Source organism: Salvia splendens, chromosome 17 (assembly GCF_004379255.2).
Source record: "Salvia splendens isolate huo1 chromosome 17, SspV2, whole genome shotgun sequence".
Classification (NCBI taxonomy): domain Eukaryota; kingdom Viridiplantae; phylum Streptophyta; class Magnoliopsida; order Lamiales; family Lamiaceae; genus Salvia; species Salvia splendens.
The window spans coordinates 26,681,819-26,705,949 of NC_056048.1; the positions used below are offsets into that span (position 1 = coordinate 26,681,819).

A 24,131-nucleotide genomic window follows, 5' to 3' on the forward strand; every position below is an offset into this window, starting at 1 on the left:
ATGAATCTATATATTAACAATGTTATTACTAGATAGTTACATAATTTGATTAATGTATATAGTATTATAAATTTGACCTATTTATTTACAAATCAATTTAAATGCAACTCAAGTTAAATACTAGTAGTATGAATTGTAATATGTACTACATAATTTTGTAATTAATGAGGCAACTAATATAATATAGAGTTAAGGCTAAAATTGGTCCTGAACAACTTATCCTCTCTCCCCTTCCTCCAAACCCTAGACCTCTCCTCCAACAACTTCTCCGGCTCCATGCCCCCTTCCCTCTCCCTCCTCCCCCTCCTCTGCCGCCTCTCCATCTCCCGCAACTCCCTCTTCGGCTCCATCCCCTCCTCCCTCTCCCCCCTCTCCCTCCTCCGACAACTCTACCTCGACAACAATCTCCTCACCAATTCAATTCCCCCCTCAATCTCCCCAATTTGAATCGCCTCGAGTTCCAATCCAATCAACTCACTGGTTCCCTCCCCGACCTAACTCTCCTCCCAAACATCAATTTCCTCGACGCCAGCGACAATTCCCTCTCCATAAGTAGAATATTTACTAAAATATGTTTCTGATTTTAAATGAATATTTACTCAAATAATTAGGGAATTAATTAGAGAGTAAGAAATCAGAATTAAAAGTCAAATTTGGTCAAAATCGGGATTAAACCCGTTGACCGTTAGTTTTTAACGGAATAGTTAGTCCAGGACCAATTGTGATCCGATTTAAAATGTACAGGACCAAAGAATCAAAAAGATAAAGTTTAGAACCAAAATCGTAAAATGACCATATGCTAAGGACCAATTTTGGCATTTACTCTATGATATATATAGGGGTGTCGAAACGGGTACCCGCACCCGATTTCGGCCCCAAAGGCAGTCTCGATACCCGTCCCGCACTGTGTCGGGTATTACCCGATACCCGAGTCGGGTATCCCGCACCTGACGCCACGGGTACCCGTCCCGCACTGTCTCGGGTATTACCCGATACCCATTTTTTTTTCATCCATATCATAGTTAGTGTGTTATCAAAGAATAATAAAATTTTATTCTTTTTTTTTCTAAGGGCATCTCCAAGGGGGAGATAAATGGAGAGGTAAAATCATTTTTTAAGGGATAGGTATTTGAGAATGTATTATACATTTTCTCATTTTGAAGAGGTATCTTTACCTCTCCATCAATGAAGAGGTAAAAACTTATAACTTGAAAAATCGTTCTCCAATGTGGAAGGTATTTAAGAAGGTATTCACTTCATGTTTATTTAATGCATTTTGTACATTGTTTTATTTTTTAGAAAATGATTTACCTTTCTATATATCTTTTTTCTTTGGAATGTATTATTTTTTTAAATAGTATATTTCACTTTTTGAGAAGGTAAATAGGATAATATACGTTTTCATTTATCCTTCCTTGTTGGAGATACTCTAAGTATATTTTTAATATTGAACTGAACACAGGTTAATTTTAGTTTAAAACAATTATTTATTAATATTTAATTCATTTAAATTTTCAAGTCTAATTAAAATTAAGGCCTGAGAATTCCAAAACAGATTTAGTTTATGCATTTATGATTATTTCATCTATCATTATAAAAAGACGAATGGAATCATTCGCACCCATCCCCATTCACCTATTTGATGCCATTATTTGTAAAAAAAGGCAAAACACATCCTTAAGTCCTTGTACTTTGATTGTTTATTTCACTAGGTCCTTATACAATTTTTTCGTTTTTGTAAGTCCTTGTACTTTTATATTCGATATATTCCAATTCTTATTTAATGGAACCGTTAACTTTTTCGTTATAAAATAATACATTATATGTTAATTGTTTAAATATATTCCACCTAATATCCTAGTTGGAAAATATGAACATAACATAAAAAAAAAGATCCGTCGTCCGCTCCTCCGCCTAGATCTGCCACCCCCACGACTTCTCCGTCCTCATCACCGGCGCCGCCGGCTTCATCGGCTCCCAAATATATCATTGGAACCAAATATAAATTAATATTCGAACTTCAAATAATCAAACAATATTTTTTTTAACGATTTGGAATTCTTTAATTTTTTGTTTTTATTTTTTATATTTTTTTATATTTATATTATGTTCGTATTTTTCAACTAGGATATTAGGTGAAATATATTTAAATAATTAACATATAATGTGTTATTTTATAACGGAAAAGTTAACGGTTTTGTTAAATAAGGATTAGAATATATCGAATGTAAAAGTACAAAGACTTACTAAAACGAAAATTTTGTATAAGGACCTAGTGAAATAAACAATCAAAGTATAAGGACTTAAGGATGTGTTTTGCCTAAAAAAAAATGTTCTTTTACCTTTAACCACCCATTGCCAAGAATGTATCTTCCGAAATGAATAAAAATTTAGTGAACCAAATTAAACAGTAGATGCTGTGAACAGAAAATAATGTCTCTTTTGGTCGATTTCGTGGCTATGCATATTTTGTAGCATTGTTTTTTTGTCGGCTCTATATATGTTGTTGAATCAGTCTCTCCATATTTTTACAATGCTTATTGCAATTGTAGTACTATGTATGTGAAATAAAAATTGAAAGAAATAACTATTATAGTTTATGTTTTACAAATACTTACATAACACAATGGCAGTGATAAAATGCAAACTCATATATTGTACAAACTCTAAACTTTTCAACAAGTGTCAACACAACGTCAACTCAGTGTAAAATTTCAAGATTTTTATGTCAATACAATATCAACACAATATCAACACAATGTCAACACGGTATCAACCGTTGACACTGTATTGATATTTTCTGTTGTTGTTATTTTGTAATCTGTTGATATTTTTTAACGCTCCAGATCATAGTTTGAAGTTTGTACAATATTTAGAGTTTGCATTTGATCATAGTCTATAAGACAATATATATAGCCGTTGAGATAGACTTCACATAAAGCACATAATCGATTCAATTCATTTATTAAATATTGCAATGAGGTAGACTCAGATCCAAAACTTTTTGCTTCAAACATTAATTAGTCTATCACGAAGCCAACCTACATACCAACAATTCATCTTTAAAATCCTTTTGGGATGCTAATTAGCAGTGTGATCTCATGCCTAATGATAAGATCAGTCTCGTCTAGAATTTTAAAAATAACAATGCATCTTTGAAGATAATTATGGCGCGCGCAAATTGATATAATAAAAGTAATTAAAAATATATTAGGGAATCACAAATATGAATTCATATTCTAATTAGAAATTTAATAAAAACACTACGTCCATAACATTGCTACACCTAATGTACTACTCCTATTTATTAATCATACAAAAACGGTTGAAACCACAACCCTAAGGGTCCCACACATTCTGGTCCGACAGTATTATGAGGGGTGTTAAATCAGGGTACGCAGTGACCCGTTAAGGGGCCTAACCCATGCCTGTCAGAATGCCACCTCCCAAGGCCTCACACTTGTGTCCGAGAGATGTTGCAACTAAACGACAATAATGGAATTTGATCCTTGGCCAATCATACAAATCTGCCCCTCCGAAACCAACTGCTCTATGCCCCGCGGACACTCCTATTTATTAATAATACTCCGTCTGACCTGAATTTTGGCCTTTACACCTAAAGAATTCTCATTGGTACACCTCTCATGGTAATCAATTATTATTGTTTTTTCTTGTAACGTTTTGCAATTATTTTTTACTTTGTACCTTTCCATTTACCAGTAATCAATTATTGAGTTTCGTTTCAAACGTTGTGCGATTTGAATTCACATCATCTAGGCTTTTTACTTGTCTATCACATTTTGTGCACAGAGAATTGTTTTACCTCTCAGTCCAACACAAATATCGTCAGTGTTTTTCGCATATACGTTTGCTACACGAAAACTGAAACCACTATATACGTCACACTGATGAAGGTTAATTCTTTCACCATTATTTGGTTTTAAGATGATGAGTAGTTGACCGCAGACGATGGATTGAAACTTTAACTGGCTCAATATTTATATACTATAGAAAAATAATTGAAACTATTTTATATTCCATATAAGTTTAAAAAATTACTCCATTTAAGCCTCATACATCTTTGGAGTAATAGATCAAAAGTAGAAAATAATTAAATTTTACAAAATACTATCATTATCAAACAAATCAAATCACCAATGTTGTTACATTTTTGGAGTAATGGTAGGTGCAACAAAAAACTTGATGGTGAACTTACCTCAGTTTGCCCATCTTTTGCACATGAATATATTCTATCAAGTGTTTAATCCCTCAAATGGAATTCGGTGATGGTATGTTTTATCATCTAACATATGTAATTTATAAAAAATTTAGGGACAACAATTTTCCTATTGAAAAAAGAGTAGTGTATACATAGTACAAGATTAAAGTCCATTAAATGTATGATCATTATAAGAGTTTAGTTTAGAACATACGTTTGATTGTGTTAGGTCCTTGACCTAGTATCAATTGATCAATTTTTTTGTCCGAAAAGTGTCGTCGTTGTTAAATTTGACAATCAAAACAATATTGACCTGATTGTTAACTTAAACACTAGTATTAATTAAAATGGTCATATGCTAGGATCAAAAATGAACTTTAGGGTGTATAAAATGAACTTAAACAATGTTATCAATATATATTACCTAACTATTTATGTTATGTTACCCCTAATTCAATTGATAGAGTGCAAGGTGGAGCCAATGTAAGTCACTTATAGAATCTGCAGTTTCAAATTCGACCACTTCATTAATATGTCTAATTATATATATAGATTTGGCAACTTGGAGTATTGAGGTGAAAAGGAAAAAGTGGAATTCAGTTAAAACAGAAATTAAACCCTTATTTCGGTTTTAAGGAAAAGGATGTCAAGAATTTGAAATTTGTTGAATTGCTATTTTATGTAAAGTGAATTAGAAATGTATTTTGATCATGTTTAATTCCACTTTCTTATACCTGCTATTAAATTTCCCAAACGATTTTTTATGGAGTAAGAATTGGGAATTAAAGTCCATATATATATGTTGACTGAAAAGATAATCAAAATTTATTTATAAGCTGAGTAAGAAGCATGAGGTTTTGTTGTTTGAGGGGAATGAAAATAAAAAAGCATGGGAAAAGTAATCAATAAACTACGTCTATAATAAATTGTAGTATTAGTATTTTGTTTACACTTCGCCAAACCTATTTATTTGTTAAACAAATAAACAAGTCAAAAGAGAGAGGATAAATAAATAACATGAATCATAGACAAAAATAAAGTAGAGACATTGAAAAGAAAGAAAAAAAAAGCTTTCGACTTCCAAACTCAGGCGGCAACAGACGACCTTTTATAACACAGTTCGATTGCATATCTCCGAACTCTAAGTAGTGAGTCAACAGCAACCTTAGTTGTGGTCAACTCCACCAGTTTTGTTTCCTGAATACGTCAATGTTCCTGCCGATGTAGTAAATATAGTAAATACTATGTTTATGACATAAATATAGTTTGAAATTACGTGAATTTTATTTTATAAGAAAATAAAAACCCCCAACTTTCCATATTTCCTACACAAAATTGTCCACTAATATTTTTTTCACTTAGGTTGGAATTCTCCGTTACACATAAAAAAAGCTCAGATGTTTTTTGTGGATCAAGATCAGGATTTGCAGAGATCTGAATGTTTAGTTTACTAATTATTTAAATTTTTTTTATTGATGCAATAATTTGATAAATATTTAGGAGAGTGTCACAGCCATGAATTAATATATCACATGATAAGTGGTCAGAACTTATGTAGCGAGCCGTTAGTGGGCAGGATTTATACATCTGCCACGTATAATAAATCTCACTGGATATTTGGTAAATACTTACAACTAACATGTGCATTTCTCATTTGTTGTATGCTTCATAGCTAGCCAACTATTATCCTAGTTTTGTTCTATGCAGAAATTTAAAATTATTCCTTTATAAAAATAGTGTGGTTTACGAGATTGAGCATCAAATCGGCATATCCATTATTATTGCTATCATATTCATATGTAATTGGCAATCATATCATATACTATGTACCTATATTATTTTGATTTTGAGCTTATATTAATGGTGTTACTAATTTTTATCATTGATACTCAGTGAAAAATACATTAGGTAGTGCTTAATCGAATTTTATAGGTTAATTCACTACTTCGATATTCACGTATATATCATTTTGATGCTAATTTTTTAATTAAATATACATACTATTATTTTGTCTTGCAAAAGAAATTGATTCTCTAAATTTCTACTATACAAAAACATAGGACGTATATTCTATGCATCATAGGCCTTGTACCATAAACTTCTATTCTTTTGAATGCATTAATTAATTCACAGTCCAATCTTAATTAATAAAAGTCTAATATTTTGATATATAGTCTATATATATTTTAAAGAGAAAGGTTCAATCAAAAATCCATAATTGTTGCGAAAATTGCGTATTATTTTCAGTTTTTTCGATCACGACTATGGTTAGCATGCAATTGTGAATGTAAATATGTCATAATTGCGTATTATTTTCAGTTTTCACAATTTAAAAAAAGGTAACACTTGAATCGTACTTTTTAATGATAATTAAATTAATTTGTAAAAAGTTTTAATTCTTTTTTTTAATGGTGCAAATTACTGTAACATTTGTTTTGAGTCAATTCAGATGGCCACCTGAGATGGGCAGATCTCCACAAAAATTAGGACACTAATTTTTAATTTTTAGGATAATCTTAATTTTTCTGTAGTGAATATTCGAAAGTTGAGAAATTGGACTTTCATTTACTCGAATGGGAAAGAAACTGCTGTCAGCCTAATTAATATGGCTTATCAGGTAGCGTACAGTTACATCTTATAATGTTGTCTTCTTTAAAATAAGAGACAACCTAATTATTCAAAAATTCATTTATTTGTATATACTTTATTATTCTATTTTAAAGTTTAATTTGTTTTAATATTTTCTTTAATCAATTATGACTAAGGGCATCCACAATGGGCTGCCGATGGCACGCCCGATGGCGCGCATCGTCCACGCCATCTATCGTCCGCACCCATTGCGGGTGCGTGCCATAGGGCGCGGACGATAGTCGCGGAGGATAGCGCGGACGATGGCCATCGTCCGCCCCATTGCGGCTGTCGCGGACGATGGCCGCGGACGATGGCCATCGTCCGCGCCATCGTCCGCCCCATTGTGGAGGTCGCGGACGATCAACCGCTGACGATGGCGCGTGGTTTCGTTTTTTTATAAATACCGTTCATTTGTAACATTTCATTTCACTCGATTTCATTTACGAAACTTACATTTACATAATTACTATGAAATGGATTCAAGCCCCAATAGTCCTACGTTTAGCGCAGGGGCGCATTGGCCGGGTACAGAACCCGACGATTATCGTTCGTTCGACACCAACACCCATTACGATCCCGATTTCAGTACGGAATCGTATGGGTTGTCTGACATGGAGCCGTCTCCGTACCGCCCAACCGCAGCGGCCGATCCTGACCCCGCCGCGACCGCTTCCGCCCCAGCCAGAAAGAAGCGGAACCGGCAGCGGGCGCAAAAGTTGCCGCCTCCTGGTGATTGCGATGAGTACGCCCCCGGGCCGTACGAACTACAACGACGACGAAACTCTCACTTTGGCCCGGTGTTGGGTAGATATATCGGAAGATCCGATATTCGCGAACAACCAGCGACAGATCGCGTACTGGGAACGCATCGCGGACCTCTACAATTCGGTCAAGCCGCCGACCGCGTGTAAGCGCAAGCGTGAGCAACTCCGCAAGCACTGGGATCAAGTCAAGAAGCAAGTGAACTTGTACGCGGCGGAGTTCGAGAAGTTCACGCGGTCACATGGGAGCGGCAAGAGCTTGAGCGAAGTGCGCGCTAAAGCGCTGTTGTCGTACCGGTCGATGTACGGCGACTTCAAGCACGAGGCCATCTGGTGCGCCAAAGAGGACGAAGACCACTGAAGCTGGTGATTACACGAGCAGCGGCAGCAGCAATCACCCGGTTGACCTCAACCGGACGTACGTGGATGAAGGGAGTTCCGGCACACCGGTGTCCGCCCGGCGTCCTCCCGGCGTCAAGGCTGCGAAGCCAAGGGGAAGGCGACCGCGACCTCATCGTCGACCGCTGCAACCCAAGCTCCGGTCCCGGTAGAGCTCCCGACCCAGACGGCCACCGCGTTTGAGTCGTTAGCAACAGCGTCGATGGCAAGGACGATGTTGCAGACGCACAGGGCCCTCAAGAAGTGTACCGACCCCGACGAAGCCGAATATCTCCGGGCGTTACTCGATGAGCTGCGTCGGAAGTTGGGAATTGGTCCGACTTAGTTTTTTTTTTTATTAGTTCAATGATGTAACTTTTTTTTTATTAAAACTTCGCCGTTTGTTATTTAGACCGTTTTTTATTTACTCGTTACTTATTATTTGAAAACAGTTAAATTAATTAAACAAAACAATAAAATGATGATGTGGCGCGTCATAGGGCGCACCTTAGGGCGCGCCTTAGGGCGCCCCACTGCAGGTGGGAGGTAGGAGGATAAAACTGCTAACATGGCGCGCCTTAGGGCGCCCCATTGCTAATACTCTAAATCACAAGAAGGAAGTTTAAAAATCAGATTTAATATAACTAATATCTTCTCCGGTTAGAGAAAAAACGTCTTATCAATCAGATTACGTTATCATTCCATAACTGGCCATTGAGTTGATTGGTCGGCCAAATGAGGTAACTGTGCTCATCTATATTTGACGAATGTCCTACCTTTATTGGTACGATAAATATTTATATTTTTCACGAAAAGATTGGGTGGAATCGAGTTAAGGTAGCAATTGACAGTATAAACTTGAATAAAATTAAACAAAAACAAATACTTTAACCAAAATTACAAAAGCAAAGAATAGCATATCCTGACGTTATTCGTCAACCCCATCCATCAAATAGCAGTTATTTCCTATCAGCTCCACCCAGAACGAAAAATTCTAAACAGCCGTCACATAACACACGGTAAAGCATCTCTCGACAAACATAATCGCGTTCGATATCTTGTGAGAGACATGATCTCCCTGGTCACCTTTCATTGATACACGTCGCCTTCCATATTTTGACAATTCTACCTAAGAATTTTGCACGATAAAAATGAAATATTTTGTGTGTAACAAAAATTTACATAAAATCTTATCTCAATCACAGAGGTGGTGTAATGTGATTTGCAAAAGTAATATTTAGAGGGCTGTAATTAAAAGCGTGCGGCTTCGAAGCGAGACAAAAGAGTAGATGTGGAAAGCAATAGCCGCTTTATCGGATTACTTACGTGTGTAATTGTTAATGGATTTGCGAATTGCGACGTGCATGAAACACTGACCATCTATTAAACTTTTTACATTATTAATTAATTTATTATTTATTTATCCTATTAGTTTTTTCCTCGTCCAAGTAATTAAGAAACATGTGTCATCTCAAATTTCGCCTGCAAGAATGATTATCTCAAGAAAATCAAACAAATGTGAGAAATAGACGGCCATTGATGGTTAGAAAAAAAACAATTATAGATGGACATTAGTCCGTCAGTGTTATTAAAGGACTACATCAATGATCCATAGATAAATAATGTCCACAACGGTGTCACGCATTAACAAAGCCAGAAATTTTACGTTGGAGGTCTAAAATAATGATAATTGTGAGATATTTTTCGGCGACAGCAGCAGTATAGTTGCAGATAGTTGCGACATGGTTGTAGGGGTATCGAGAGATAGAGAAGATACGAGAGAGAACAATTAGAGAATTAGTGGTACAAACTAGTGATATATACATTCATTATCGCTAAAAGCAACATCGGTGTCGAAAGAGCCCACAATATTGATAAAGCGACGATGACACCGTCAAAACTGTAATTAATAACATTCTTCGTTGGCGACTAAATATTATAGCACCAAATAAACTACTATAGTATCATTATTTTTTATAAAATTTTATCGATAATTTTACTAAGCATTTTTAATCAGAGAATTATACAATAAAATACAATTTCAAATATGAAGAAATGAATCAAACAATAGACTTTATTTAGAATAAATAGCATATCATTAAAATTAAATTCCTTGATAATATATAATATATTTATACATCAGTTCACTACTAATCATTGATCTAACTATAGAATAAGAAAAAATTGTTGAAATAATGAATAGGAGGTAAAAAAAATAGGGTAAATTGCTTCAAAAGTCGTCAACTTTGCAAATAGTTTGGTATTTCCCGTAAACTTTAAAAGTTGCATGAAAAGTCATGAACTTTACATTTGGGTGCCGATTTCCCGTGTCGGGTATTCCGGCCATCCGAGTGCTGACGTGTAAATTTTATGCTGAAGTGGCGGATGATTAGGATGTTGACTATGCATTAAATGACTTTTTTTTCTTTGTAATTTTCATTTCCCTTCCCCTAATTTACTAACTAAAGGATTTTAACACTTAGGGAAAATTACAAACTATCACGCCCCATTTGGCTAGGGAAAATTCACGCCCAAACTCACTGCACAAAAAACTCAAATTCACTTCTTCTCAACAACATCCGGCTAGCGTGACGACAAGCTTGAACTACGGCTAGCGTGACGGGGCGGTGACGGGGCGGCGGCGGCGACGACGACGACGACCTCTGCATCAGATGGCGCCGCCGACCGCGTAAGTTCTTCTTCTAAATGTCGACTTTTCATGACTTCAAATTGCCTCTAAATGTCGACTTCCCGTGAACATTCGACGGCAATTTCCCGTTTCATTTTAGGGATTTATTATTAATTGATTCAGATTCATTTATAGTGATTTCACGAACTGATATTTGACTTGTGTGGTTATGTATATAGATTTCACATTATGTACACATTCTGTAGTATAAATAGAGAGAGCTTTGGTATAAAGTTTGTAGTAAAGCCCTAACAATAATCATAAATGAAATTTTTGGTGTGTTATGTTAACTGATGAGATATATTTGGTGTGTTTTGTTAACTGATCTGCTGCAAGCTTCGGTTGATTGGGATTTAAGTTTTACTCATTTTAATTAGACTAAGTAGTTGTACAGTTGCATGATTTTGTGCAATACAGCTACTGTACTACCACTACAAAATTATATATGCAAAAATTTTGAGCAATAGCCATCTACTGTACTCAAATTCCATGTTTTTCACTTGTCACTTCATGGATCACCAGCTATTGTATTCAATTCCATATATACAAAATGATGACATGAACAAGAAGGATAAATTTTAATTAAGTAGTCACTGCATTAAAAATTGCATACAGTCTCCAGTGAAAATAAATTTTAGAATACACTAGAACTTCAATGTAATATCCTAGGCTATGCTGAAATACATTAGGCTATTACATATTTGGACTATTATAATCTACGTAAGAACCCAGACCACAACACATAAACAACAAATGACATACTTCAAGTTCCGATTCTGTCGACGCAAATTTTCAGCCACAATTTGGAGTGATTCAAATTCAACTTCTTTCAAATGGACTTTCTCCGTTAGAATATCTTGCATAGCACACTCACTTGCAATGCCTTTGCCATGTCACGCCTCCGGCGAGCCACGTAGGGTTAGTTTTTGCCGGAAATGTACCGGGTCGGGTCGTACGGGAAATTTGCAACAACCGGTAAAGTTCATGACTTTTCATGCAACTTTTAAAGTTTACGGGAAATACCAAACTATTTGCAAAGTTGACGGCTTTTGAAGCAATTTACCCTTAATTTAATTGAAACTAAAAAACGACGTCGTTTTATTGTTCTGCCGGAGTTTTGTCATGTCACGCCTCCGGCGAGCCACGTAGGATTAGTTTTTGCCGGAAATGTACTGGGTCGGGTCGTACGGGAAATTTGCAACAACCGGTAAAGTTCATGACTTTTCATGCAACTTTTAAAGTTTACGTGAAATACCAAACTATTTGCAAAGTTGACGACTTTTGAAGCAATTTACCCAAAAAAATATCAAAATTGACTTAAATAAATAGTGTATTATTGGTATAATTTTTTTAAAATATATAATTTTTTTAATGTATATGCGTATGTTCGCTTATTTAAAAAATGGGCTCAAAAAACCACTACCAACATTTTTTCTACCCTCGCAACGTAGATTTACTTGTGCACACCAAAAGTAGCTGTCTATCACATATTATTGTTACTACTTCACAAATTAGGATGTATTTTAAGTTATAAAGTACACCATATGAAGATTGATTTCTTGGTTAACAGTTAACACAGTAGTCATACTTGCAAAAGTAAATGTGACAGACAAGTTGTTGAGATTTGAAACGACTACTCATTTTTCAAGAGACGAGTGATTGTAAATTTTTAAATAAACCAACAAGGATTGTTCATTGTGAATTTGTGAGTTTATTAATTACCAGTCTCTGGACATTAATTTTCACTTTTACACTTGAAAACAAATTTAAACTATATCCTAGAAATGTACAGTGCCTAAACAAACATGCAGGGTATGGTGTATTTAACTTATTACGCAATTAATTTTATGTTTGTGTTAGCAATACAGGGCAAAATTTATATAATGAACATCAAATCAACTTTTAGACTATATTTCACAATCCTTTGTATGATCAAACCTACATCGTTTATTTTTTGGTAATTTGTGCATAAATATCAAAACTTTCGTCAAATTTTAATTTTGCATAACATAAAAAAACAAAGTGGCTGTAATTATTTGTAGGCTGATTTTATTTAAGCTACCCTAATTAACTAGTGGATTATATATTTTGCAAAGATATAATTATGTCAGTGAGTCAGAGACATAAAGTTATTCTATTACATTAAGATTAATATATTTTCATTTATTTATTTTAGGGTTATAGATCATCTTAGTTAATGCCAAACGAATTCTGCAGTGCACAGATTTGATTGAATCTAATTGACACTAGTTTTCAATTTATTAAGATTATAGTAGTACAAAAAAAGAGAGAGAAAACGTTTGTTACATTTCTGTCTTTCACTTTTTTCTTTTCGATGTTAAACAATTGAATCAAAGGTCATTTTTTATTCATAAAAATATATTTTGGGGTAGCTTTTCCCTGTTCATGACTGACATATATTGATTACACAAGGTTAATTTAGTGATTATGTCATCAAGATTCAGATCCAAACAAACACCAATAAAATTTCAAATCAGAAGCCTTGTTGTATCTTAGGATCAAATCAGAACTATTGAGCATAGTTTAAGAAGCTAATCACCCTTTTCCAAGATTAAAAATGCCAAAAGCTAAAGCCATAATCATACAGAGAGATGATGAATTGATGATGTTCAAGGAATATAAAAGCTAAAAGAATCACCACTTAATCAACAAGCTAATTGATATCAAATGATTTTTCAATAAAAAGAGCAAACTAGTAGATGTATGCAGCAAAGCTACCCCCCTCCCCCAGGAAAAATTACTCTCGCCACACCACGCCACACCCAAAAAAAAATATAGAAACGTCGACGGGAATATTATCTATTTTCTTTTTACAGATACTTGATGAACGACTGCAATCGAACAGTGCCTAAAGAACGAACCTTCACAGGCGGACTCAGAGCATCCGACGGAGCTGTTGAATTTCTTTTCGAAGTGATTGAAGTTCTTTCACAATCTCGGCCTGATTTTCCAATAACTTTCCCATGGAATTAGACGTCTCCATCTGCACATTACATGCAAGTATTAGGGAATAGGAGCAGCGAGATCAAACAGGCAGGATATCTGATTTATACCTCCTGCATATGGAACTGCCTTAATATTTCCAAGTGAAGATTACGCATGCCATCATGGATAGAGTTCTGAAACGAAGCAAGAGTTTCTTCAAGCATGCACTGAAAAATCTGGAGTGTGAAAGAATTTCCCTGCTGTGAGTCAGACTGTAATGGAGCTTTTGGTAAATGTGTCATTCCACCCTACAACGAAATTACACAAGTTTGATTAACCAATGTCGTGGAAATATGACTCAGGCATTTGTAATGACTGCACAAAATTAATAAACAGAGACTGCAACATTTGAATGTTCCTTACATTTATCGTTGCACGGGCACTGGTTCCAGAGGCTGATGGAATTTCAGACCATGATAACAAGCTATTAAGAAGTTCTTCCCTAGTTTCTGCTCCTGTTTTCTTAGATTTTGGGGAACCCACAGGAAAAGATGTAGTATCATGTAAGGATGGCGTGGCACCTATTCTCTCTGCATAACTGGAGAATCTTCTAGGATGAGACGGAGCTCGACCAAGATTCTCAAGATTCGCTTGGGTTGTAATGCCTTTTGTACCTAAAAGAGAGGAAACAGCTTCTATAGATCCTTCATGATTGAGGGCTCGTAAACTGTTCAGATTCAGGCTTGATGTTAAACTGCTTGTACTTTGATTCGTGGGGAGACTGTCTTGCAGTTGTAAACCAGACAGCAATAAGCCAGACGACGAACTACTTGATGCCAGCGTTGAAATACGAGAAGGCAGGTTGAGAGATTGGCGATGCTGACTGAATTTGTCTAGTAATCTCTCGCCACCCCAAGATTCAGGTGGAGTAATGGAGGAGGCATCATCTGTACGGGTAGATGCAGGTGCCAACTGTGTGTAATTAGAAGAGGTATCATCCTGCAAGGACATCAACAGTATAAAAATATAGACGGCAAGATGACAAGTTTTAAATAGTCATCAGTTGTATGTTTAAGTAGTATAAATATGCCAAGGACTGGAATGGTCTAAATAAAAGAAGCAGACTATATTCACACAGTTTAACTTCAATATCGCTAAGAAAAGAAAGAAAAGATAAAGATGAAAAGAAATCACTGAGACTACCAAAAGGTACCTGCTTAGCTGATGAGTTAGATTTCCAGTCAAATATTGGGTGCTCATTATTAGTGCCTTCCTCTGAAAGACCAAATCTTCTAGAAGGAAACAAAAAAGAAGATTTTCTGTCCGTGTCTTTCTTTGAAACATCACGATCATCCCACAATTTGTCAACAGAGGGTGTAATAGATTGAACTTCCATAAGAGGGGAAAACACCTCCATATCATCCTTGAAGTTATAGCTTCGAGGTGCGTGCAATCTAGTGAGAGCTCCACCGGTCAATAAGCTGCTTCGGAGAGGTGTTTCCTCAGAGGCAGATAAGTTAAGAGAACTCGATGCAGATCCTGCAGGAAAAGAAAATAAATCTCCAGACCCAGTTCGGAGAGGATTCCTACTTCCAGACACTATTGAGGGCATTGATAGGCTAGAAGATGCCCGGGAAGGAAGTGGATCAGGCATAAGAACAGAATCCCCCACATCACCAGCCAAAAGAACAGTATCGTCTGAGCAGTTGATCTCATTAACCATTACTGGTTTTGACCTTTGCCAGCAGAGATTTGTGACAGCCTGGTAAAGATGATATTAATTTTAATGACTACAATGAAGTTTTCTAGCAATATTTAGATGCAGAAAATAAGGGATTCAAACAATGCAAATGTTGTTCTTCTGTTTAGCATTGCACGAGCTCATCCTGATATTTTGTTAAATAGTGGAAACTGGAAAGTGATCCTCTGATAAGCTTTATTACTAGCTACTAACTTTATGAAAAATGATTCAAATCTAGGGTTTTCTTGAGAAAGGTTGAAACATTCAAACAGAATAACAATAGATCACTGACAGCAGTTATAGTAGAAGTGCTTTTTGCAGTAATTAGCACAATAACCACGAGTAAGAGTAACATAATCAAATCTCCAAACAGGAAGTTCAAATGATTCTTGAAATGTGATAATCACCTCAGAATTTCCATACGCACGGAGAACTGTGATTGGTTGTGGTTTCCCACGAACATCATAGAATACAACCTGACCAGTGCTTGTACCAGCCGCCAAAGTTAGTCCATCATCAGTAAATGCGAGTGAAGAAAATGGAGCTTCGTACGGAATACAAGAAGATGGTTTCTTTGACCCTGTGTCAAATGTGTATAACTTCATATCTAGACCAACACTAGCAATAATCTGTCAAATACACGAGAAAAATAAAAACATTACTACATGAAATTTGAGTTACAGTACAGTTCCTTTACAGGGAACACTAATGCCAATTACCTAAAGAAAGAATATAAAGCAGATAGGGAAGAGACCTTGTCATTGGATGGTGAAAAACTAACAGCAGATGTAGGTGCTGAATGCTGCTTCAGCCAAGAAGCCTGAAAATTGCAAAAGAAATTTCTGTAATACGGTAAAAGTAACAGCTTTTAAGCCATATTAGAATGAAGTAAGAACAATTGATTCAGTATAGGAAGCAGTCCTGAGTGCATAACCAAATATAAAGGGAAAGTATCACACCTTCCTACCAAAAGTGCAATCTACAAAACAATAAAAAAATCTCTATACATACAGGATGCCATTTCTTCAAATGAATTCAAGCATCCACATAATTACATGACCTATTTTTAGAAAGCTAACCTTTGGGCTGCGACCAGTTGTATCCCACATATGAATGGACCCATCATCACCAGCTGTAACCAAAAGGTGCCTGCTTATCCGAGAATAATCAAGTGCACCCAAAACCTGGTCTTGTAATGTTTTCGAATGAAAATAGTCGTTAACATAGCCAAAAAAATAGTTAAGAGGATTTACAGTGATCAGTGCTTAGAACAATATATGTAACCTGTCCATTAGGGTCCCTGAGTTCAGCAGCCTTTGTGCCAGAAGTAAGGTTGTGAAGTATAATATCTCCTTTACGACTTGCAGAAGCTATATGCTCGTCTTTGCAGTTGTACATGGCCCCCGTTATTGTATCAGTATGGCCTTTCAACCATTTGACGCATCGTTTGTTCTGAAGATCCCATATTCTCACAACTTGACCAGTTCCACCGGAGCAAAGATACCGAGATCCTTTATTGCTGAAGCTGATAGTTGATATCGACTCTGAAGGCTTATACATTTAAGAACAATTATAAGACTAAAAACTTGCTATTTACAAGAACCCTAATTACAGCTCTCATCAGTCTTGGAATTCTCTAATTTTGTCCATAAGATTGGCATTTGATCAGTATCTCAACTTTATTCACTCTCATCTAACTTAGTTAGCATCCTCAACACACATTTAACATTATGAAGAATCCAATTATAAAAGATTAGAACTCAAATTAACATAGCTACGAAATAAAAACAGCAAATAATTTCTTAATTTTAGGCAATGTACCTCGACTGTTTCGCCCCTGGCATTTTTGGCCGGTACCATCCACAAGCTTTGTCCGTTCTTCCTCCATAATGAAACCCTACCATCCTCACCAGCGCTAGCCAAAACCAAATCTGACAAATCGAAAAAGTGCAGCTTAGCTCCCAGTCGACAAGCAAACATAATTAGGGGAAAATCCAATAAACTAAACTAGGTATATAGAATGGATCTACGAAAAGATGAAGTGATAATGCACTAACTGTTGTGGTTCCATCTGACGGAATTGACGCGAGAGCCTGGCGATGGAAAGTGGGAGAGAACACAGGGATTTTGAGGCTCCACCGAGATGTCGAAGAGCTTGACGGTGTCGCCGCCGCTGGCCGCCAGCAGCAATTTGGCCGATTCCGGCAAATTCATGATTGAATAACACAGCGTGTGGGGAAGTTTTGGGGATTTTTGGGAGTGGGAGGTGAGATGAAAAGATGGTTTCTTTGTGAGAGTGATGAATGATAGAAATTTGAAATTTGGAATTGTGCTAATTTTGTTTGGGTAATTATTTAAAATATATTATAAAATGTAAAAAAAATCATCTTTTTGAGGTGTAAAACGAGTATACTACTTTTTTAAAAAATTAGGATTATCTAATTACCTTGAAATTTTAAAATAATAGACAATACTTAATTTTTAGAAGAGAAATTTCAAAATACGGGTCTTAATTTGCTGGTCTTTCGATGTATGAGATTAAATTCGTTGACCTTAAAAATATGAAATCGAGGCATGCAATTTTTCAAAATATGAGTTTTTAGCTTTTTCTCTCTTTTTCTTTTATTTCCCTCTCATAAAATATGTAAGAGCATCTCCAATAGAAATAGCCCAGCCATAGCCTAGCCACAAACTCCTCGTGTCACATCAGCAGCACTAAAAACTCCTCGTGTCACATCATCAGGACAAGCAACTGGACAAGCAATAGCCTAGCCACAATAAACAAAATTATAAAAATAAATAATTAACAATCACACAAATATGGAATTAAATTTACGACACAGATACGAGAAAACTCAATAATAATATTAAAATTTTAAAAAGTACATTAATTAAAAAAAGTATATTAATTAAAAAAAATTACATTAATCTAAAAAAAACTCTTCCGCCACACACGAGCCCCCCGCCTCCGCCTCCGCCTCACTCCTCGTCGTCGCCGCCATCGCCGTTGTCGTCGCCTCACTCCTCGCCGTCGTCGCCATCGCCGTTGTCGCCGCCTCACTCCTCGCCGTCAGTTGCCGCCCTCCATTCAGCTAAGATCTTGTACATCTGAGCTCGCGTTTGTTGACGCGCGAAGAAGAGGAGCTCGGCTGTCGACCCGCCAACAGGGGGGATGCCGACTGGACCTCCTTGGAGGCCTGGCGAGCCCGTTGTGCCCGCCTTTGACCAACCAGGCGAGTGCGGCGAGCAAATGCGGGAGGGGACGAGAACTCCTGTACATCCTCGGGGAGGTCGTGGGAACCGCCGCTGTAATCACCGGTATAGTTCAGGCGCTGATTCTTCGGCCAACCAGCATCGACACCTGCCCGAAACTTCTCGGAGTCCATCAGCACCTCATAGCAGTTCCAGTAGGTGAACTCCTTACAAAGCCCGGGCACGGGGAAGGCTTTCTCCGCTATCCTCCTGCAGTCGTCCTCAGTTTGGCCACTGGTCTGCATGCGGAGGGCATTGGTGTACAAGCCCAAAAATCGAGAGACCTCAGCCCTGATTCGGACCCACCCATTCTGGCACTCCTCCCCGCTGCATGGCCTCCCCTCCGGGCAAAATGCCTTGTAGGCTGCTGCTATTTTAGCCCACAAGTTGACGATCCTCTGATTGTTCGAGGCGAGGGGATCATCGCAAACACTCACCCACGCCTTTGACAACGCGACGTTCTCCGCGTCCGTCCACTTCCTCCGTGCCGGGCTGTCGTCATCAGCCGGCTGCGACGACTCGCCGACCACCCTCTTGCCCTTCCTCTTCTTCTTCTTTGGCGCGCCCCGACCGCGCCCTACTCCCCCCGTTTGAACGGGGGTGTCCGCATCCCCGAGATCTATCTCCAACTCCTCTAAGGAGAAAGTATCACACCCAGTGAACTGCGTCTCCGATGGGGTCGATGTGTGCGAAGAAGCAGTCACAAAATCAAAACTGGGGCGATAGATGTTGCCCCCCGGCGTCCCCTGCATCCCCGCGTACCCCGGCATCATCTGCATCCCGGGTTGCATCCCCGGTACCCCCTGCCCGCCCGGCATTGCCGGCCACCCCGGCATCCCCTGCCATCCCGGCATACCACCCCCGGATGCCATCCCGGGCATCATCTGCTGCCAAGGGTACATGTTGTAGTGCCCGACCATCGGACCCCATCCACCTCCCACGGGTACCGTGGGAGTTTGAGACTCGCCCGTCCCTGGAGTAGGGTCGTTGTTGTGCTCTATTTCGCGTTGTTGCTCTTGTACAGAAATTAAGATAGAGAGAATACTCGTTAAAACGAGTGGTGCAAATGAAAATGACGTGCAAATGGCGTATATATAGTGTTTTCGAAAATTAAATAAATGAAAAAAAAATCCGCTGGCTGATCGCTCGCCGATCGGGAGCCTGCAATGGCGGCCAGTCGATCTGCCAACGCATCGGCCAGCGCTCGGGAATCGGCGTGCGCTCGCCGTTTTTCTCGCCGATTTGGCGCTCGCCTGCTGCAATGGTTCGGCGAGCGCCAGGGATCGGCTAGCCGGTCCGCTCACCGCCATTGTGGATGCTCTAAATGACCAAACTAGTCCGTATGAGATTCAAAATTTGGCATTCTGCCAATTCAATGGATTGTCACAAAGCTTCACGACCTTCTCTCTACAAATCTCAGTCAAACAAGAAATGTAAAGCACACTATGAAATTACGTGGTTCCGCGATGGATTCCTACGTCCATGGAGAAGATAACCGGAATTTATTGATCTAGCTCTCAAAGAAAATGTCCTCACACTCTATAAGATCGAAACGCCTCTAACTAACTCTCAAATTGTGTGTGTGTGTGTTGTGTGTTGTGCGTTGTGCTACCGCAAACAAGAAAACTATCGAGTTAATATATGCGGAAGATTACAAGTTGAAGAAGCAACTAATTTCCTCAGCTTAAATCAGTTGGCTTCTTAACGTGTGCACATGACATGAATAATCAAGTATGCGATTATGCTAATACCAGAAAGACAGGAATCAAACAAGGACACTACTGATATTAAGAATTTTCATTGTCAATTAGCTAGATAGAATTGCAATTTTGTTTTGTTGATCAAACAGCTTAAGGCTTTTGGAGTAAGATTATCAAAACCCAAAAAACCATGATTAACCTATTCAACAGCTTTGCACTTCTATTTCACTATATGTCATGTTATGTGGAAAGATCCTCATGCTAACTGGATCACTTTTTGTGGTAGATGAAAACAAAAATTCATATTAGAAAGAAAAAAATAGGATTAGTGTTCTAAAAAATATCTGAAATTCCAAATACTATTACAAAATATGTAAGGAGAAATCACTAATCCTACTTCTAAGGTGAAATCAAGCTTCCTTCATACTCAATGATTTTCTACTCAATGATTTCATCACCCGTAGCCCATCACCTTTAAGAACCACACAATTATTGTTCCTCCAAAAAGGAATATCATAAGTCCACCCAAAATTGCACTTCCAAAATTAATATATATAGGTCCACATTATTCACATTATTCCAAATAACCTCACTTCCTTCACCGCTCGACTCATAAACCTTCAACTTACATTCGTCCATAACAAGAATAACAAAAGAGCACTCACCCTTTGCAAAAATCGGAAAAACCTTAAATGGCCTAAAGTAATTATCAAGTACTTGGTCACCCGTTCCTGATATTTTAATTGTTCGAAACACTTCATTCTTCATATCAAAGCTTAGTATAATCTTCTTACGCTTTGTCCTTGTGAACCCTTCCCAGTGAACAAAGGATCCATTCTTGCACACCGACTTTATGGGTTTCTCGATGATCAAATCTTGATCACTATCCAATTCCCTCCAAGAATTCGTCCTTGCTGAATACAGATTTGCATGTAAACAGTGGTGCACGGAGCACAACAGCAACTGCACCACTTTATAATCTTCGTCAAAACCCAGTCCCACATGATGAGCATAAAAATCTTGTCTATGAGTAGAAGCGTAAAGAGGAAGTGGTAGAATCTTCAATTGACCAAGAAAAGGATTGCATACTGCAAGACCTAACACATTAGGAGAACTTATACAAACTAGACCCTTAACCGCCCCGGATACAGATACAGATGCATATTTTAACGTCCTTTGGTCATTATACTGAAAGTAATACCACATCAATGACTTCCCGTTGTCTAGGAGATTTATTGATACTTGTGTACTACCATAATTGAAACTAGAAGGAAAGCATAGATGTACCTCCTCATCTTTGTTGTTGTTACGGCGCAAGGTGTACAATTTTCTAAAGTGTGGAGAATTAATGATGTAATACCACGATTTGTGGACACCTATGAATCTCAAGAGGGATCGAACAGGAAGATGCAAGAGTATCTCAAACACCACATCGATATTCATAGCAATGTGTTTCTATGAAATTGTTGGAATTATGCAATGTATATATATTAGAATTATAGTATTTCTATAAACGGTGGTGATTAGGGTTAGGGTGATACGAGTGCCCCGATAACGCCTCCGGTGCAAGAGGAGAATGGACATGTTGAGGAGGAGACGGAGTCGGTGATGCAACGAGAGACAGAGCGCGCAAGGCAGGATCGAGGGACGGGCGACGCGGTGACAACAAGGACGTTGAGGCCTCGAGACAAGCTGAAGCGCCCAAACAAATTCAAGAGTTGAAGGGCCGTTAGTTTTAGGATTAGCTCTTTTTGGTAATTGCTTATTTTTATTTTCTTTTATATTTTTGCGTGGATTTAAGTTTTTTTAGTCGGGCCGAAACTATAAGCCCCGTTCGGGTTTTCTTTGCGATTCTTTCCCGAATGCCTAAGTTAGGTCGAATCGCCCTAGGGTTTTAGTCTTATAAATAGAGTGTTTCGTTCAACAATTCTTTTTTCAAGGAATGAAACTTCTACTCTAAACCTACCTTGTGAAACAAACAATCTTCGTTACTTTGCTGCCAAGCGGAAAACGTCCGCAGCAACAGCAACTCCGCGATCCCATCTTCGAGTTTGTCGAGGATTCGGTCGCTGCAACATCGCGAGAAGTAAGTTCATCGGCTCGTTGAGGAGAACGTCCTTAACATAGGGTTATTGCTTTTTTCATATAATCTTGATTTCCATATACTTTTTTTCTCTATGCAATCAATTATTGATAGTCTATTCTTTCCATATTTCGACCGCTCTTTCCAATTATTGATAGGGTCTGTGATATTATAAAAATTGTTAGTATATTTTTAGGGAGTGTAAAATATTGTAAAGTTGGAAGTGATTGCCCGTTTACATTTTCTTCAACATGCATATCCTTCAAAATAGAACATAGATATCAAGCTGCATCAAATATAAGCAAAAGCTGAAACGAGCAGCAATCCGAATAGCAATTCCTCGCTACTTTCGAATTGCCAAAAAAAATAGGTAGGAAGATGGTGTAACTGTAAGTGTTGCAGTTGTGAATTGAGATTTGTAGAGAGAAGGTTGGGAAGCTTTGTGCTGATACGTTAAATTGGCAGAATGCCTAATAATTTTAATTCTCATATGGGATAATTTGGTCATTCCAATATTTTTTGAGAAGGAAATAATAAGAAAAAGACGAGAAAAAGAGAAAAAAAGACTACAAACTTTTATTCTAAAAAATTCGCATGCCTTAATCCGATATTTTGAATCATATAAATTTTAATTGAAAATTATGATTTCATAAATTTTAATTCAAAAATTATAATAATATACCAATTTTTTGTCAAATTTTGTGATTTTAGCAAAAATTATTCCTAAAAATATTACGTATAATTGAAAATTAAGAAAAAGTTAAAAAAAATCCTAATGGGCTTGATCCAAAATTAAAGATGTCAGCCCAAGAAATTATTTTGGGTTTATAGATGTTACTTACCTTTTTATTATGATGACAAAATGTTCTAAAAATTAGGTTTTTTCAATAATAACTTATTCAATATGGTTCTGTAATAATAACATGATGTAACGATAAAACCACCAAAGATAAATTAATTAATTAACCCTATTAATATAAAAACGTATTCTTCTAATATTGTGGTAAAATATCTCCTTTATTTTATTTTATTTTCCCCATTTTCCGATTCAGATCGATGAAATACTTTTATGCTGTCAGCCTAAAGAAGGAAAAAGGAAGTATATATTCTGTTAAATGTCTATAGATCACATTAATTAATGATTTTTATCCATTAATATGTACTACTACATGATAACAGCTTCTGTGTAAGACTAACATAATTATAAATTCGAAATCAAGGGTGAATAAATAAAACATTCATTAGTTGCCATTATAAATAGCAGTCCAGATAATTTTGTCACTTGTACACTTTCACCTTATGATTATAACCCTATTTTGCCTTTCACAACTACAAAACACTTAGTTGCCTATAATTTCCAATATAAAAATAAATAAATGAATTGGCATGTTCAACTATAACTTGGATTTACGCTCAATTATTCTATAGTGAAATTTTTTTGTCGCCTAGGTTCAATATAATTTTTATAGTGTTTAACCAAGCGATGTCGAGTTTTTTTATGAATATACAATCGTCTAACCCATCGGAGTTCATGTCCACACATGATTGTTTGACTAGCATATCGGATACAATTTCACCAAAAAATTTATCATATAAATCCAAACTTCACGGTTTTTCTGCCTGATTTTCAAATTGCATGACGAACTCGTATTTGTCATAACTTCATGGTTTTTCCGACAACTCACACGGCCAAAAACGTCTTAGCTATACATGAAAACCCTAGCTAGCTAG

The 24,131-nt window shown here is 37.1% G+C and overlaps 2 protein-coding genes across 3 annotated transcripts; both read right to left on the reverse strand.

Annotated features, from left to right (window-relative positions):
• Positions 1-13,318: 13,318 nt before the first annotated feature.
• Positions 13,319-17,678, reverse strand: LOC121775046 (protein NEDD1-like). Of its 2 annotated transcripts, none has more exons than XM_042172001.1 (10): positions 17,423-17,678; positions 17,187-17,296; positions 16,650-16,916; positions 16,445-16,549; positions 16,120-16,185; positions 15,773-15,994; positions 14,838-15,386; positions 14,048-14,623; positions 13,753-13,932; positions 13,319-13,682 (listed from the first exon to the last, which is right to left on the reverse strand). In XM_042172001.1, exons 1-10 carry the CDS (start codon positions 17,577-17,579, stop codon positions 13,575-13,577), a joined length of 2,340 nt encoding a protein of 779 aa, XP_042027935.1. In that variant the 5' UTR covers positions 17,580-17,678; the 3' UTR covers positions 13,319-13,574. The 2 variants fall into 2 exon arrangements, with proteins under 2 accessions (XP_042027935.1, XP_042027936.1); XM_042172002.1 differs by having other exon boundaries at positions 16,650-16,909; positions 17,423-17,563.
• Positions 17,679-20,771: 3,093 nt separating this feature from the next.
• Positions 20,772-21,760, reverse strand: LOC121774552 (putative F-box protein At1g19160). Its single transcript, XM_042171403.1, has 2 exons — positions 20,906-21,760; positions 20,772-20,789 (listed from the first exon to the last, which is right to left on the reverse strand). Exons 1-2 carry the CDS (start codon positions 21,758-21,760, stop codon positions 20,772-20,774), a joined length of 873 nt encoding a protein of 290 aa, XP_042027337.1.
• Positions 21,761-24,131: the final 2,371 nt, after the last annotated feature.